Source organism: Amphiura filiformis, chromosome 3 (genome assembly GCF_039555335.1).
Source record: "Amphiura filiformis chromosome 3, Afil_fr2py, whole genome shotgun sequence".
In the NCBI taxonomy this organism is placed as follows: Eukaryota; Metazoa; Echinodermata; class Ophiuroidea; order Amphilepidida; family Amphiuridae; genus Amphiura; species Amphiura filiformis.
This window is the reverse complement of record NC_092630.1, coordinates 71146734-71161366: the sequence shown is the minus strand read 5'-3', so window position 1 is coordinate 71161366 and position 14633 is coordinate 71146734. Positions and strand designations below refer to the sequence as shown.

At 36.3% G+C, this 14633-nt stretch overlaps 1 protein-coding gene across 1 annotated transcript; it reads left to right on the top strand.

Moving 5' to 3' along the window:
* Window positions 1–472: 472 nt before the first annotated feature.
* Window positions 473–1174, top strand: LOC140147475 (uncharacterized). The gene has a single exon (XM_072169250.1). It carries the CDS (start codon window positions 473–475, stop codon window positions 1172–1174), a length of 702 nt encoding a protein of 233 aa, XP_072025351.1.
* The last annotated feature ends 13459 nt before the right edge of the window (window positions 1175–14633 follow it).

The following is a 14633-nucleotide window of genomic DNA, read 5'->3' as shown; positions in this document are numbered from 1 at the left end:
CTCATGGACCTAACGCAATCTCTCATTCTAAATAGTATTATTGCTGTATAGTAGCTGAGGTGACAGAGCCAGCATTAGTACTAAGATACTGCTGGCTCCCGTGGTGGCTTTAGCATGGAAGCGTGATTATAATGAGGAAGCATGACCAGAATATAAGCAAAATACGAGAGCCACATTTTCAGCCCCAAACAGTTCATGTTGCAGACATATCGACTGTAGTTCAAAACTAAATAGATAAAGTTGCAATATGATCCAATCCTTCCACTCATGGTCCCCAGGTGATTCAAAATATTGATAAGTTACGTTTCATAACTTGAACTCAATTTTTGAAGCTAGCGTCCTGTTTCTATTCCAGTGAAAAAAATCTGTCACTGCCAAGCTGTATAATTATTTATCATGTTTATGTGTCGATATTTCCTGGACAACGTGCAATAATCTTCTGTTGAACGACACCAAAACAGAAATTGTTCATATGTCGTCGCGCTTTTTGAAAGATACGCCATCGATTTCATCTCTTACCATAGGGCAGTTAGAAGTTAGCATCGTCAAGGAAGCCAGAAATCTTGGTGTCGCAATGGACAATCACATGACTCTTACAACTCACGTTAAAAATGTATGCCGCTCTGCTTGCCATGCCATCCACAAGATTGGCCTGATTCGGAAGTATATTGACAGATCAACAGCCGAACGCCTTGTTCATGCCTTTGTGACCTCGCGTCTGGATGCCAACAACAGCCTTCTCTATGGACTTCCTGCTACAGCTCTCGCAAAACTTCAACGTGTTCAAAACTGTGCTATCCGCCTTGTTACCTGTGCCAAGAAAGACTGCAACATCACCTCTCTTCGCCGTGAGCTTCACTGGCTTCCAATCAAGGATCGTATCGTCTTCAAACTTCTTCTCCTCACATATAAGTCTCTTCATGGTATGGCACCATCTTACATCTCTGATATCATCAAAGTTCATGTTCCCCAACGCACTCTTCGGTCTAACTCAAAACTTCTTCTTAATATGCCGCCCAGTCGCGAGGCTTCGACGGCCTACTATGGTGAAAGGACATTCTCCGTCGCCGGGCCAACTTTGTGGAACAAGCTGCCTGCACGCATCCAGAAAGCGGGCAGTCTCACCATCTTCAAGAGACTTTTAAAGACTTATTTGTTTGACAATCCGTTGTAAATATTTTTGCTGCTTTTGGGTATAATTTTCTGGTTTTTAATTGGTAGTTTTTAAGATGTACTTTTAAGGTTGTAATTTTAAGTTTTATCTTTTGTAAAGCGCCCAGAGGCCTTTTGGTGTTGGGCGCTATATAAGTGCGTTGTTGTTGTTGTTGTTGTTGTTCCCCCCCCTTTGTGAAATTTATCATTTTGATCAATGCCTGACAAAAAAAATCAGCTCCGCAAAAATTAACATTTAAAATAAACTCTCACATATAGGCCCAACCAATTATCAGATTAGCAATTGCCATTGTTACGAATGAACAGAATAAATTAATAAATCTTCGCTCCAATGCTATTCTTTTATGAAAGACTTTTGCTTATAACTTGGCAACATGGTTGGTATATATTTCAATGCTAGGCTATTTTCGCGAGTCACTCCCGCCTACACCAAACGCAAGTCAATTAAAGCCGTCATAACTTATCGTAAATTTACGACCGTAAATGTAGACAGTTCTTTTGTCTAGATTAGCACCAACCCTCTCATCTCACGTTTTCATGTCAGACATTAACATAACTCCACAAACCAAAAACAGAAATTATCTTCGTTCAACTTTCTAGTAGGCAACAAAAGACTAGAATAAAAGGATTGTTCACACGTGCCATGCTAACACTTAAAATAACAATGAGATCCGAACCCGAAAACTGAAACCAAAACCAAAACTGAAAAGATAAAACGATCGAAAATTTTATACTTAGTTCTTTGGGTTGATAGGATGAACAGATTTTAATCTTTACCCAGAGCAGCCAGCGCACATAAACGATGAAAAAACAATGCATCTGGCGGGATTCGAACTGGCGACCTTCGTATTAGTATAGCACAACGCTCTGCCAATTGAGCCACAGAAACGCACTGGAGAAGAGCGGAAGATTTTAATCTATAGGTATTAGGTTCGAATGGTGTTTGATACAGTGAGGCGTATATTATTTCACAAAAATGAAGTTCTTTGATTTGAATGATAGCTGAAATTGTGTTTGTATTTCTATTTTCAGTATCAATAGAGAATTAAATTTTGACCAAAATATCAATTGCGACACCGTTCCAGGTACATGATGAAATGATCTGTAGTTTTTGTCTTAAATGGAATGCCTTAATGTAATCTTGTTGTCAGACCTTTCGGTGTCTGTGTGCCATACATTTCAATCATTGGAAGGACTTGGTGTAGTGATAAAAGAAACAGGATGTAGATTTCTCATTTTATCCTTTGCAAATAATAATTATATTTTGTATGATAAATTACAATCCATGTCTTCCTCTTCTTATTGTTTAGGCTTGTAAATGCAAGCTAAAACTGCTTTATGGAAATTCTAAATGTGTCATGTGGATGTGTATAGTCACGAACATAAAAAGGAACTCTAAATTTCTTTTCAGAGATGTCAGATGGGATGGCTGTATCATGTCAATTTGAAATAATAAATACATCCGTGCAATAACTTGTGAGACCTAGTCTGAAAGCAATAATATTTGGGAGCACGTGTGGCCGAGTGGATAAGGCGCCCGACTCATAATACATAGGTTGTGAGTTCGAGCCCCGCTCGTGCCAACTTGTTGTGTCCTTGTACAAAACACTTTATCCTCATTGCCTACTGGGGGATGTGTTTGGGTTGGATTGGATGTTTGTATACTTGTTTGTTTCAATGTTGCAATATTGGCGCTGATTAAGCTGCTGCCTGCAAATTGCATTGTGTCTGTTTAGGTGTGTTTAATGTACAATTCTAGCAATTTGACCTGCGGGTCACCATTAGAGTTTGAAATTAAAAAAAAACCTTCCTAAAATTCTATGATGTCATGAATTTACAGACAATTTAGGCATATCGACATGACACTGATGGCCTGTATTTTTCAGATTTTTAAATGTGGGGGTACAAAAAGTTTTGGTGTATAAAACATGGGGTCAAAAAGTGTTGAGTCCATAAAGAGGGGGTTCTAAAATGTTAACATACAGAAAGAGGGGTCCAGCTCCCCCCCCCGGAATTTATGAACGTTCCCTAATGTGGATGTGCTGAGGGATTAGCGGAAAATTTTTTATTGGGTCGGACATAAACTTATAGACAAAATATTACCGGTACGGTAATAACTGCATGTGTGGACTGATTAGTTATGCCTCACATGAGCATGTTCTGTTGGACATTTAATCAATTTCAATGAATAATACTGCCATTTATGAAATTTAATGGGATACATGTATGGATAATGCCACGACCTTTTTTTCTAGGTTATTACCACAAAATAGTGCGCTTTAAAGATTAAAAAATTGCAAGGGGAACAAGAGTTTATTTTATTTAAAAATTCTGAAAAAGGGTACTTTTGTACATGTTCTCTCCCAATACTTAGCCCTTAAAATGCAAAGTTCTCTAAACTGATCCATGTCAAATCAACTATTATATGTAGAAAAGAGCTATTTTAGTTGGCATGAAATTTCATAAAAAAGAATCACTTGATCAATCGGTTTCAAAATAATGTTCTCCTATATCCTTATATCAATATATAGGGTACAACTAAAGAATTCAATTAATATAAATAAAAAGACAACATGTATGTTCAATATATAAGAACAGTTATATCTGGTGGTCATTCTGGGGGTCATCTTGAATAAGCAGCTCACTCAGCATCCTTAAAAACTTAACTTGAGGTCAAAATGGACAAAAGCAACTATTACATTTCTTTTTCAAACATAAAGCAAAATTTGTGATTGAGCCACATTGTGATTAATATTTTGTCATTCTTTAATACATACCTGCTACTCAATCAATCAATCAATCAATCAATTACATTTATGTCATCGCGCCAAAATCATTTCAAAATATTCAACGGCGCTCATTAGCTCAAAAACTACAGCTGATAAGCATCCTGAAATAGGTGGCTCTTAAGGAGCTTCTTAAACTGTTAAATTTGACCTGGTAGTTGATTCCACAATCTGGGAGCATATGCAGCAAAAGCTCGGTCACCAAAAGGAGCACATTGCGTTGTTGGCTCAACAAGAGAGGTACCATCTGAGTATGATGAACTAAGCTGCCTTTGTGTTACTCGAATTTGAAGCATAGCAATGGTGTCAGATAGAGCTTGACCGTGAAGTGCTTTATAAAAAAGATAATTTACTGCTTTCAATGCTAATCCAAAATCTAGTCAAATATATCTCTTAAGGGTATGTAATATGATGATTTTCATCAGCACCCCTCTTCTTTTTCTTGCAAATGTATGAAGTACATAAATATGTTCATCACCTCATGTCCCGAACTTATAAATATATCTACATACAAAGTGCTTTTAAACCATTTTAGTATATTATTTTGGCCCTTTATATTTTTTGTTTACTGTATCCTAATAACTCAGATGTGTGTTTCATAACAAAACATAATTTATTCTATCCAAGTTAAATAAACTCTTCCACAGTGGATGCTACCAAATTTAATGCTATGTAGCTTCTATCATGTGTTGTTAGGAAAAGAGATTTCAAAGGCTATTGGTCATCGTAGGTCAGGTTATTGGCCACTTGGTTCAGGTCAAATTTAGTCTGTGATATCATAATGAGGCATCAATTTTGATATTTTGTCTAGTTTGTCTTTTACTTGGTATATATTGAAAAGGCATGTGGTGGATACGGAAAAACTACCTAATATGGTGGTATAGGTGACGAGAAATGCAATTTTTTTCAACATTGCTGTAGTATGGTTATGGTAACCTGTTACCTATGGCTTAATTACGTTTCAGTGAAATAATGTCGCTAGTTAAAAATACAAAACATAGCTCAACATTGAAAATAGAGGCATCGTTTTTTGACAGGCGTGGAGCACTGAAAATCCCCAAGTTCATGAAACCATAAAAGAAATCAGGAACCATTTATTCCCATTTTACATATCAACATTTATTGCTCTACTGCGGTAGCAACACATATCCAAAATTTTAACGATATCCGTTGATAGTAAACTTTCCAAAATGAAGTGAATTTAAAACATTAGTGATGTATCACCTTTTGGCTTCTACCTTTAAAAGTATGTAAGCTACATTGATACCGATGAAACCAATAGAACGAGAAGATTTGCCCCTTCATTTTGCATACCACTGTGTCCAATTGGTTTCTCATTTCTTCACAAAATGCAAAAAAACGCAAAAAATGCAATGGGTGTAGTTCCCCTTAATTGAGTATTTAAACGTTTTTCAATGCATATTTGGCGGATATTTTGAAAAGAGCGCCTTCCCGGAAAAGCTCTAAGGATACAGGCTTTTACCTCATAAACTCTTGTTCCCCGTGCAAAACTGATCTAGAAAAACCATATGAGAATTCCTCCTTTCCTTAGTGGGGCCTCCCTCATTTTTAACCTGATCTAAATTAATCAGTGATCCGTCGTAAACATAGAGATACATTCAACTTTGTATAAACAGTTTCATACTGGTCTATCTTGGGGGCTATCTCGATTTCGCGAACAATCATGACAAAGACGTGACTTTAGACGCATCACATACTGGTCTATCTCGAGATAGACCAGTATGTGATGCACTTTCAATACGATATCGGGAAATTAACGATTTCACATACAGAACTACAACTTAAGTGTAGTTTTAAGCAATATTACATACGTAAATAAAATTAAAGATTCCACTTAAATAAATCTGTTAAGTATATGCTTTAATTTAAAACCACTTTCATGAAAATCCATAGTCTAATTAAATTATAGAAAGGTAAACTTAATACGAAGATTTTCAATTGCGATTTTCTAGAAATGCGTGTTTTTTCGAGATAGATCAGTATGTGAAAATACGTATTTTGAAAAAATCATAGATAGTTTAAATTTAACATTTTATAACTAATTATCTAGGAAAAATTGAGGTCTGTAATTTGTTGTATTGGAAGAGCTCCGTAAAAAAGAACTATATACCAATTTTCTCAAAAAAGTCAAAAATTCAAGATAGACCAGTATGTGATGCACCCGACGAAATGGTGTTTGACCTTTGTTATCTATCTTAGTAACTTGACATTGTAGCGCAAACTATTATGTTTCTGAATACCTTAGCCATAGCTACGGATACGAGTACAGATCCCTTCTTTTTATATAACACGGAGCTCTGATTGGTGTAGCCCATCAGTGAAAAACTTCGTTTTCTTTCCACCTTCTTCAAAACAATGACAATGGAGAACGAAGGTTTGTTTCTCATCAGCTACAAACGCTGGCCTTTTGGCCTGTAAGATGACCTCTGTGAACTTGTAGATTTACTTTCCATAACTCAACTCTACATGAACAGAGCTTTCATTGGAGGCTATAACATATTAATTTGTAATCGCTCTTTAGCAAAGTCATAGTTCATTGAATTTACTGCACAAGATTTGCAATTTAAAGAGAATTGGCCGTTGCTCATTCTAGTGACGCTAGTGTATGGACAATATAAGTGTGATTTTTCATTTAATGATATAAAATTTGACAAATATTGCAAGAAACACTTAAGTTTTTGACTTTTAAAACCTACATTTTGGTCACAATATGTGCTCAGATAGGGAGTTTTCAACAGTTTACCCACATTCGCCTTGCTATAACATTGAATTGCGTTATCTGTTGACTTAGTTAAGAAAAGTCTTTTTAGGGGGAAGTGTTAGCATTCGTTTGATATGAAACAATTCTGATTGGATGAAGGAAACACTTGAGGTTTCGACAAAAACCAATTACAGAGGCCCATTTTCCAGCTAGAAGCTCCACAGCTCATACGATACTATGGTGGAGACAATTCACTGCTTGCTGTTCTCTGCTTGGAAGCTTGGACGAAAATTTGTGCTCAGATGTATCGAGGTGGAAACTGTGCGTAGATAGTTTATAAGAGAATCGTTATAAGAGAAACCTTTCCATATGAAGCTCTGCGATTTTGAAAAATTGATCATTCTGAGCTGAAAATTAGCGGCCATTTTGGATTTGATAAAAGGGCCAAAAAAGGCCAAATCATTATTACTTGTAGTTTTAGTGCCCATCACTCAACGCAGCATCATCAGAGCTTCAATTAGAACTTATTATGAAGGCACTACGACGAATTTAAACTTTCCGAGCTGAAAATCGGTGACCATCTTGGATTTCATCAGATATGAAAGCCTTCATCAACCGTATTCAAGAACTTATATCCAAACAATGAACGTCGTAAGGGAATCTGACTGTCTGGATATATTGCAAATACAACATACTTACATGATAAGCTAAGGAACACGCTACTGCATGTCTGCCTCTTGTAGATTTAATTGCAAGCTGAGCAGATAAACCTTTGTTCATTCTATAATGGTAATTCCAAACCAATCTTTTTTGTTTATCACATTTTTGACATTTGACCTATTCGACCTTATATCTCCTGAACTAAGCACCGTAGAAAAATATGACATTGACTTTTTTGTTGCCTGTGATGAGAGAAACAGTATGAGATACATGACAATATGATAGGTCTATTTTTAAGTTTAGTTTGCGTTAGTTTCATGATAAACTTGAAACTCATGGAAAACGCCAAATTGCAGTCACAAAATATATAATATTAGTAAATCACCAAAGCGAATGGTAACGTAGTATGTGGAAAAGAACTGTATTAACAATAACAAAGTATGTGCCCAATGAGTTTTCTTTGGCATGTCGCTTTTTTGAAATAACAGCACAAAATCAAATTTTGGAAAAACGTCCCAAAATTTAAAACAAACATGAACCTCCCAAAATAAATACATATTCGCACTCGGCGGCCCAGTGATTTGGGGTAACTCGTCGCTTCCCCTCTCCAGTTACCTGTACTTTAAGGGATGAGCCTATAGGAATAACGACCAAACAAAGAAAGTCTTGTTTATGCCGTAATATTGTAGTCTTTCAACCCTTTCACAACTTCAGCTGTGTAACTTACAAAAATTCCCGCTAAAAAGTGGTTCTTTTAATTGTAGAAAAACATTAATAATCGCATTGGACTTTTCGTACTGATCGTACTATAAGTGACCACCAGCCTATAATGTTCTAATCACACTATAGACTACGTACTCACTGAAGTATAACGGTAGCACGTTCCCTTACCGACTCATTATTAATGTGTGGAAAGGGGTCAGGAACGGCATTCTGATCATTCTAATCCTTTCTTTTGAGGTCAATAGATAAAAGAAAGGCCTTGAACACAGGTGCCGAGTTGTAGATAATATTTAATCATCAAAGCTGATGGCATAAGAAATTTAGAGGAGGCAGCTCTTATTATTTCTTGTAAACACAATCTAAGGTGGTACTCACTACATGTAGAAGGCCGGGCGGGTCTGCAAATTAGTGCATGAAGCTAGTAAAGATATAGCTTCATGTTCAGTTTCATCAATTAAAATACTATGGCTGGATATCAAAAAAATCGCGAGGCATTATTTCTTGTTATGGACGACAAGTATTAATTTTTATGACTATTATGACAAAATCCAGTCCCTTCTCAATTGAATAGGCTCCGAGATTAGACTTTCCTTTCCAAAAATAAATTATATGGCCTAGAGGACATGATATAGGCCTAATCTAAACCCATATTCGGTATCCAGAAACCTTCACAGTCCGAGCGGCGCTTGCACTCGCATCGCATTAAACTAGACAAAGTTCGCTGCTTCAATTGCCAACCTTTATCGAGGGGCGAGTTTGAGGTTTCATAGTCATCTATTACCTATACCATTTTTCACCCCGATGTGGCAGTGATGTCAACGCGTTGTGAACAGCTGTTTCGCTCGCGCATCTATGCGGTGTCTTTAAGCGCGTGCGTATGTACACCAGCTCCATAGAACTCCAGCGAGTGATGCTGCGCCTAATAAAATTCGTATAGACCTTTTTCCCTCTTTCCCACCATGCACTATTCCAGGGGGTATGAGTGTCGCAAAATACATCATCTCCCCGGGGAGTACAGAGTTATGTTCATTGCATTCTGGAAAACGGACATTTCGGCTGGTGCCTTCATCACAAAAAGGAATCCCCGATCATCACGATAATGGCGCGCGATCACGAACACCCGGCAAGCGGCAGAGCGTTTCAACCAATGACAAGCCTTGATTGTGTCCGTTTGTCTGCAATGCGCGTGCGCAACCGGCAACCGGCAGGGTAGTATGAAACCAGCTTTATACTGACGTGACCCCGGATGTGACGTCACTGTCACGTCAGGGTGAAATGGTATTCAACAACGCAAACCAGCCAAATTTGTCATAAGTTTGAATAGCCATTAGAACAACCGTGAATATAGTGTCAGAAAGTCTTACACATCTTAGTATAACATTGTCGTTAGTGTGATACTGAATGCAGCGCCATATTTGGAATATATTCGTACACAGTGTGGGCAAATAGTTGGTCAAATGTAGGCTAAGTAGGCCTAAATCATGAAAATCGCTTAATCTGAATAATACCAACCAGTAACGGACACTGAGACAGCACTACGTTTGAAGTTTGAGGTAAGTAAAGCTTTCCTTGTTATAAAAAACAAGGAAAAGGCAGTCATTTTTATCACAACGCGATATTTAAAAAAAGTACATTTTGAGAGGGCCTACGCTGGTTCTTTTGATTCTAGTGTAAAATCTGTTCATCACATGCAGTCCGATTTGGTATCTATGGTTTCATCAAAGTCTTGAGAACTCTTTTGGATGGTATGTTGGTTAACAAAAACGATACTGTTAAAAATAGCAGTATTTATGCAAGCGACGTATCTATTATGTAAAATGCATTGAAAATTGTCGGCTAAAGAGGGCATAAATTAAAATCGCGAAGAGTAATAGCAACAATAACTATCTACATTCCAAGCGGAAACGCTTTTCAAAAACATACCACCTTTTTCGGGCAATCGCTGAAACCGAAATATGAAATTCCAGGCCATCTGTAAAAAAGTGCGTGAGCAGAAATGACCATGAACTTGGGTCACCGAAACAAGTGTTTATATTGGTGTCAGGCCTATCATAGTGATACAACAATTAGCCCCCAATAATGGCTTTCATTTGAACCGTTATTTGTTAAACTGCGATTTTTACTTTTTGAGAAATCAATGAATGTATCAAAAAACTTTTCGAAAGTCGATTTAAAATGGCCTAACCCGTTAAGGGTTCTGGAATGAGCGTTTTGAGCGTTTCGACAGTATTTTTTATGGAACACGAGAGCACCTCAGACGTATCGAATTGCATTCTGAATACGAAGCATGTCTTTCTGATATCAAATAATTTTCATTTTTTGAAAATCACGATATAATACAAATTTTATGACTAATTATAAAAAAATTGATGTTTTTCGAATTTTGATATATAACAGTCCTCGAAGTAAATTTTATAAATCTAATGATATATTCTTAAAAGTGTATGTAGCTGGGAGGAAAGGCCGACGATCAATTAAAAATTTTGACCTTTCGTATTGAAGATATGGATTTTTTCCCCAAAATACCTAATTTTTTTGGTGTTTTGGGGAAAAAATCCATATCTTCAATACCAAAGGTCAAAATTTTCAATTGATCTTCGGCTTTTCATCCCACCTGCATACACGTTAAGTATAAATCATCAGATTTATAAAGATTACTTCGAGTACTGTTAAATATCAAAAATATCAATTTTAATGATTTGCCATAAAATGTGTATTACATTGCGAATTCAAAAATCAAAATTATTTGATATCAGAATGACATTCTTCGTATTCAGAATGTCATTCGATATCTCTGATGTGCTCTAATGTCCCAAAATAAATACTGTCCAAACGTTCATACCCCTTCCCTTAAGTTAGCCCATACCCCAAACAGGCGGGAAAACCGTTTATCTAGGCTAGAAGTCCTTCAACAGTATTACATATGTCATGTATGAGACAATAATACGCAGAAGAGACGTAGTGTACTCTATGTCAATATATCTTAATGAAACAAGAGGATGATTTAAGCGAAGAAAGTGGTAATAAAAATTTCCTTTAAAAGCGAAAGCCAGCTTTAATGTAAAAGAGGTCTTGTAATTTGTTTAAGTCGAAGGCATTTTTAGGATGTTTTATTCAAGTGATATTGATTGTGCTAAATTTGAGTCTAAAAACTCCAAGGTTCATAATTGTTCTGTTTTGGTTTTATTTAAGGAATTGGATATCAACGTTTCAGTGCGTAAAGGTGCTTTAAGTCCTTGGGCGTCCTTAGTTTGTGAATGAAAACAACACCGGAGCTTTTCCGTACCTTCTAAAAGTTGCTGTTTCTTTTCCAAAATTTTGAACAGTCTGGTTCGACTGCCGAAACTAGAAGCACTGCCCCGAACGGCAGCAACCTTCCGAATCAGGCAGTTTCCCTTCCCAGTATGCATTGCGTATTATTATTATGCATGTGATTTTCGCGTACCTGCGCAGTACGTGTTACAGAATAGGTCAACTTTTACTGACTAGTGAATTTTAGCTTCTAAAGGTAATAATTGCAAATCAGGAAGTAAAGTTGTTTATCACCATTTTTACCAAACGAAAAAAAATTGGGTTTTTTTTTTTTTAAACGATTTTGGGGGGCATTTTTCACATACTTACAAGGTGCATGTACACTAGTTTCTTGTTCATGTATACTTGGTAAAGGTCTGGGAACATGTCGAATATGCATAGGCAGCGAGGCAAATGTTTGGATAGCTTGTCACACCCGAAGGATGAGCATTGTGGGATTATAAGTATGAACACAAGACAACAGTATTTTAAATCTTCAAATGATTATTTCATTTAATGTTCTTAGATTCGTATATATATTCTTTTGTTCTTTAATATTAACAAGATTATATTTGCATTATAACATCTTAAACTGCATACATCCAACGATCTGATCCAATCATAAAATCAAAACAAATTTAAACAAAGTGCAGTAAGCCAAAACATTAAGGTACCAGGTACCAGTTATGTTCACCCACTATATATCCTAAACAAATATCCTGGAACCAGCAGCCAATAGCTGCATCTTTTAGCTCGAATTTAAGACCTCATTTGTTGAAATTGTTCTAGAAATAAAAAACACGACGATCCAAATACCCAAGGAAGATGCCGATTTAAAAGTTGCAGTTTGCGCCATTGCATGCATTATTGATTTGTACACAAAGCGTTAGCGAACAAGGGAACTAGCGCCGTACTTCCATTGATTAGCATGTGAAAACTGGCGCCGGTTCGGTATCTCTAAGGACCGCTATCTCTAAGATTCGCTATTTCTAAGGTTCGCTATCACTAATGACAAAAAAGGTCCACTATACCTAAGGTTCGATATCACTAATTTGGAATAAGGTTCGGTATTTCTAAGGTTCGATATCACTAACTTTAAATAAGGTTCGCTATCACTAATTTTAAATAATGCCCGCTATCACTAATTTATTGAAGGCTCGCTATATCTAAGGTTCGCTATCACTAATCACCAAAAGTGTCATCGCTCGATGGGGTATGGGTTATTGGGAGTGTAACACCTCTAATGATTTAATATTAATAACAAGATCTGAGAAGTTTTAGATCCTGGCTGGAAAATAATTAAGTCAACCCTTTCGAGCAAAATTCATCTTTTCTGTAGCACCCCCCCCCCGCGCTGACGATACGCCACTAGCTGAAATGCACTCACTATAAGACATTTACTACCACTATATTATAATATGACATGATGAGTTTGAGTGTCTTCACATCATGTTTTTCTATAAAGGCTCCCGGGGTAAAGGCTATAATTTGTTTTCACTTGGCTCAGAGTGGAATTTCCATTTAAATTATTCTTGACAGCTTAGGTTCCAACATGGAAGAGAAATATTTTGGACGATTTGTCCGATGCTGTTCGAAGTGGTATCCTTCACCTTAAATAACTTCAGAGTAAATAAGCCTTCATAAACCGTATTCAAGAACTTATATCCAAACAATGAACGTCGTAAGGGAATCTGACTGTCTGGATATATTGCAAATACAACATACTTACATGATAAGCTAAGGAACACGCTACTGCATGTCTGCCTCTTGTAGATTTAATTGCAAGCTGAGCAGATAAACCTTTGTTCATTCTTTTAGCTCGAATTTAAGACCTCATTTGTTGACTAATAATGACAAAAAAGGTCCACTATACCTAAGGTTCGATATCACTAATTTGGAATAAGGTTCGGTATTTCTCAGGTTCGATATCACTAACTTTAAATCACTAATTTTAAATAATGCCCGCTATCACTAATTATAAATAAGTATCCCCGGGCAAGGTTCGTTGTTTTGAAATAAGGCCCGCTATATTTAAGGTTCGCTATCTCTAAGACTCGCTATCTCTAAGGTGCGCTATCACTCATTTTAAATTTTAGGCCCGCTATCTCTAATTTTAAATAAGGTTCGATATCTCTAATTTTAAATAAGGCACACTAACTCTGATTTAAATGAGGCTCGCTTTCTCTAATTTAAAATAAGGTCCACTTTCTCTAATTTAAAATAAGGTTCGCTATCTCTAATTTAAAATAAAGCCCACTATCTCTAATTTGAAATAAAGCCCGCTGTAGAGAAATAAATACAATTAGAGATAGTGGGCTTTATTTTAGATTAGAGATAGCTAACCGTTTTTAAAGTTAGAGATAGGGGGCCTTATTTAAAATTAGAGAAAGCGGGCCTTATTTTGAATTAGAAATAACAGGTCTTGTTTAAAATAAGAGATAGCGGGCCTTATTTAAAATTAGAGATAGTGGGCCTTATTTGAAATTAGTGATAACGAACCTTAGGTATAGCGAACCTTAATCAAAATTGGTGATAGCGAACCTTAGAGATAGCGAACCTTAATTAATTAGTGATAGCGAACCTTGATTAAAATTAGTGATAGCGAACCTTAGGTATAGCGAACCTTAATTGCAATTAATGATAACGAACCATAGAGATAGCGAACCTTCAATAAATTAGTGATAGCGGGCCTTATTCAAAATTAGTGATAGCGAACCTTATTTAAAATTAGTGATAGCGAGCCTTATTTAAAATTAGGGATATCGAACCTTAGAACTAGCGAACCTAGTTAAAGTAATTCTCCATATTACGAGAGCATGAACAAAATCAAGATACAAGATACAAGATATTTTATTTTCCCATAATTCACATGAAGTCACACAAGTATATATTTTAAAAACAAAGGCAATATCAAACAAACGAATTATGGAGGGGATGACCAGAAGGCCAGTAAGGCCAGAGGAAGTCACCCCTTAACAAAGAAATGTTACCATCAAAAGAAGTAAAAACAAAACAAAGCATAACAAACAAACGAGAAACACAATGCTCAAGAATTAATCATATTTTGAGATCAAGTCACGTTTATATATCTTACGGAAATGTTTCAATGAATTTGCCGTTTTTATTGAATTTGGCAATGAATTCCATAATATTGGACCAGCAGTACGAATGGCATGGTCAGTAAATGTTTTGTTGTTCTTCATTAAGTTGAATTTATCTGCGTTTCTCGTTTGGTAATTATGAATATTGGAACGTAGTGTAAAGAAGCTATCAAATAC

Bases quoted from the DNA above. Each gene is read 5' to 3' on its own strand.
- LOC140147475 (XM_072169250.1), top strand. From the start codon at position 473: ATGTCGTCGCGCTTTTTGAAAGATACGCCATCGATTTCATCTCTTACC.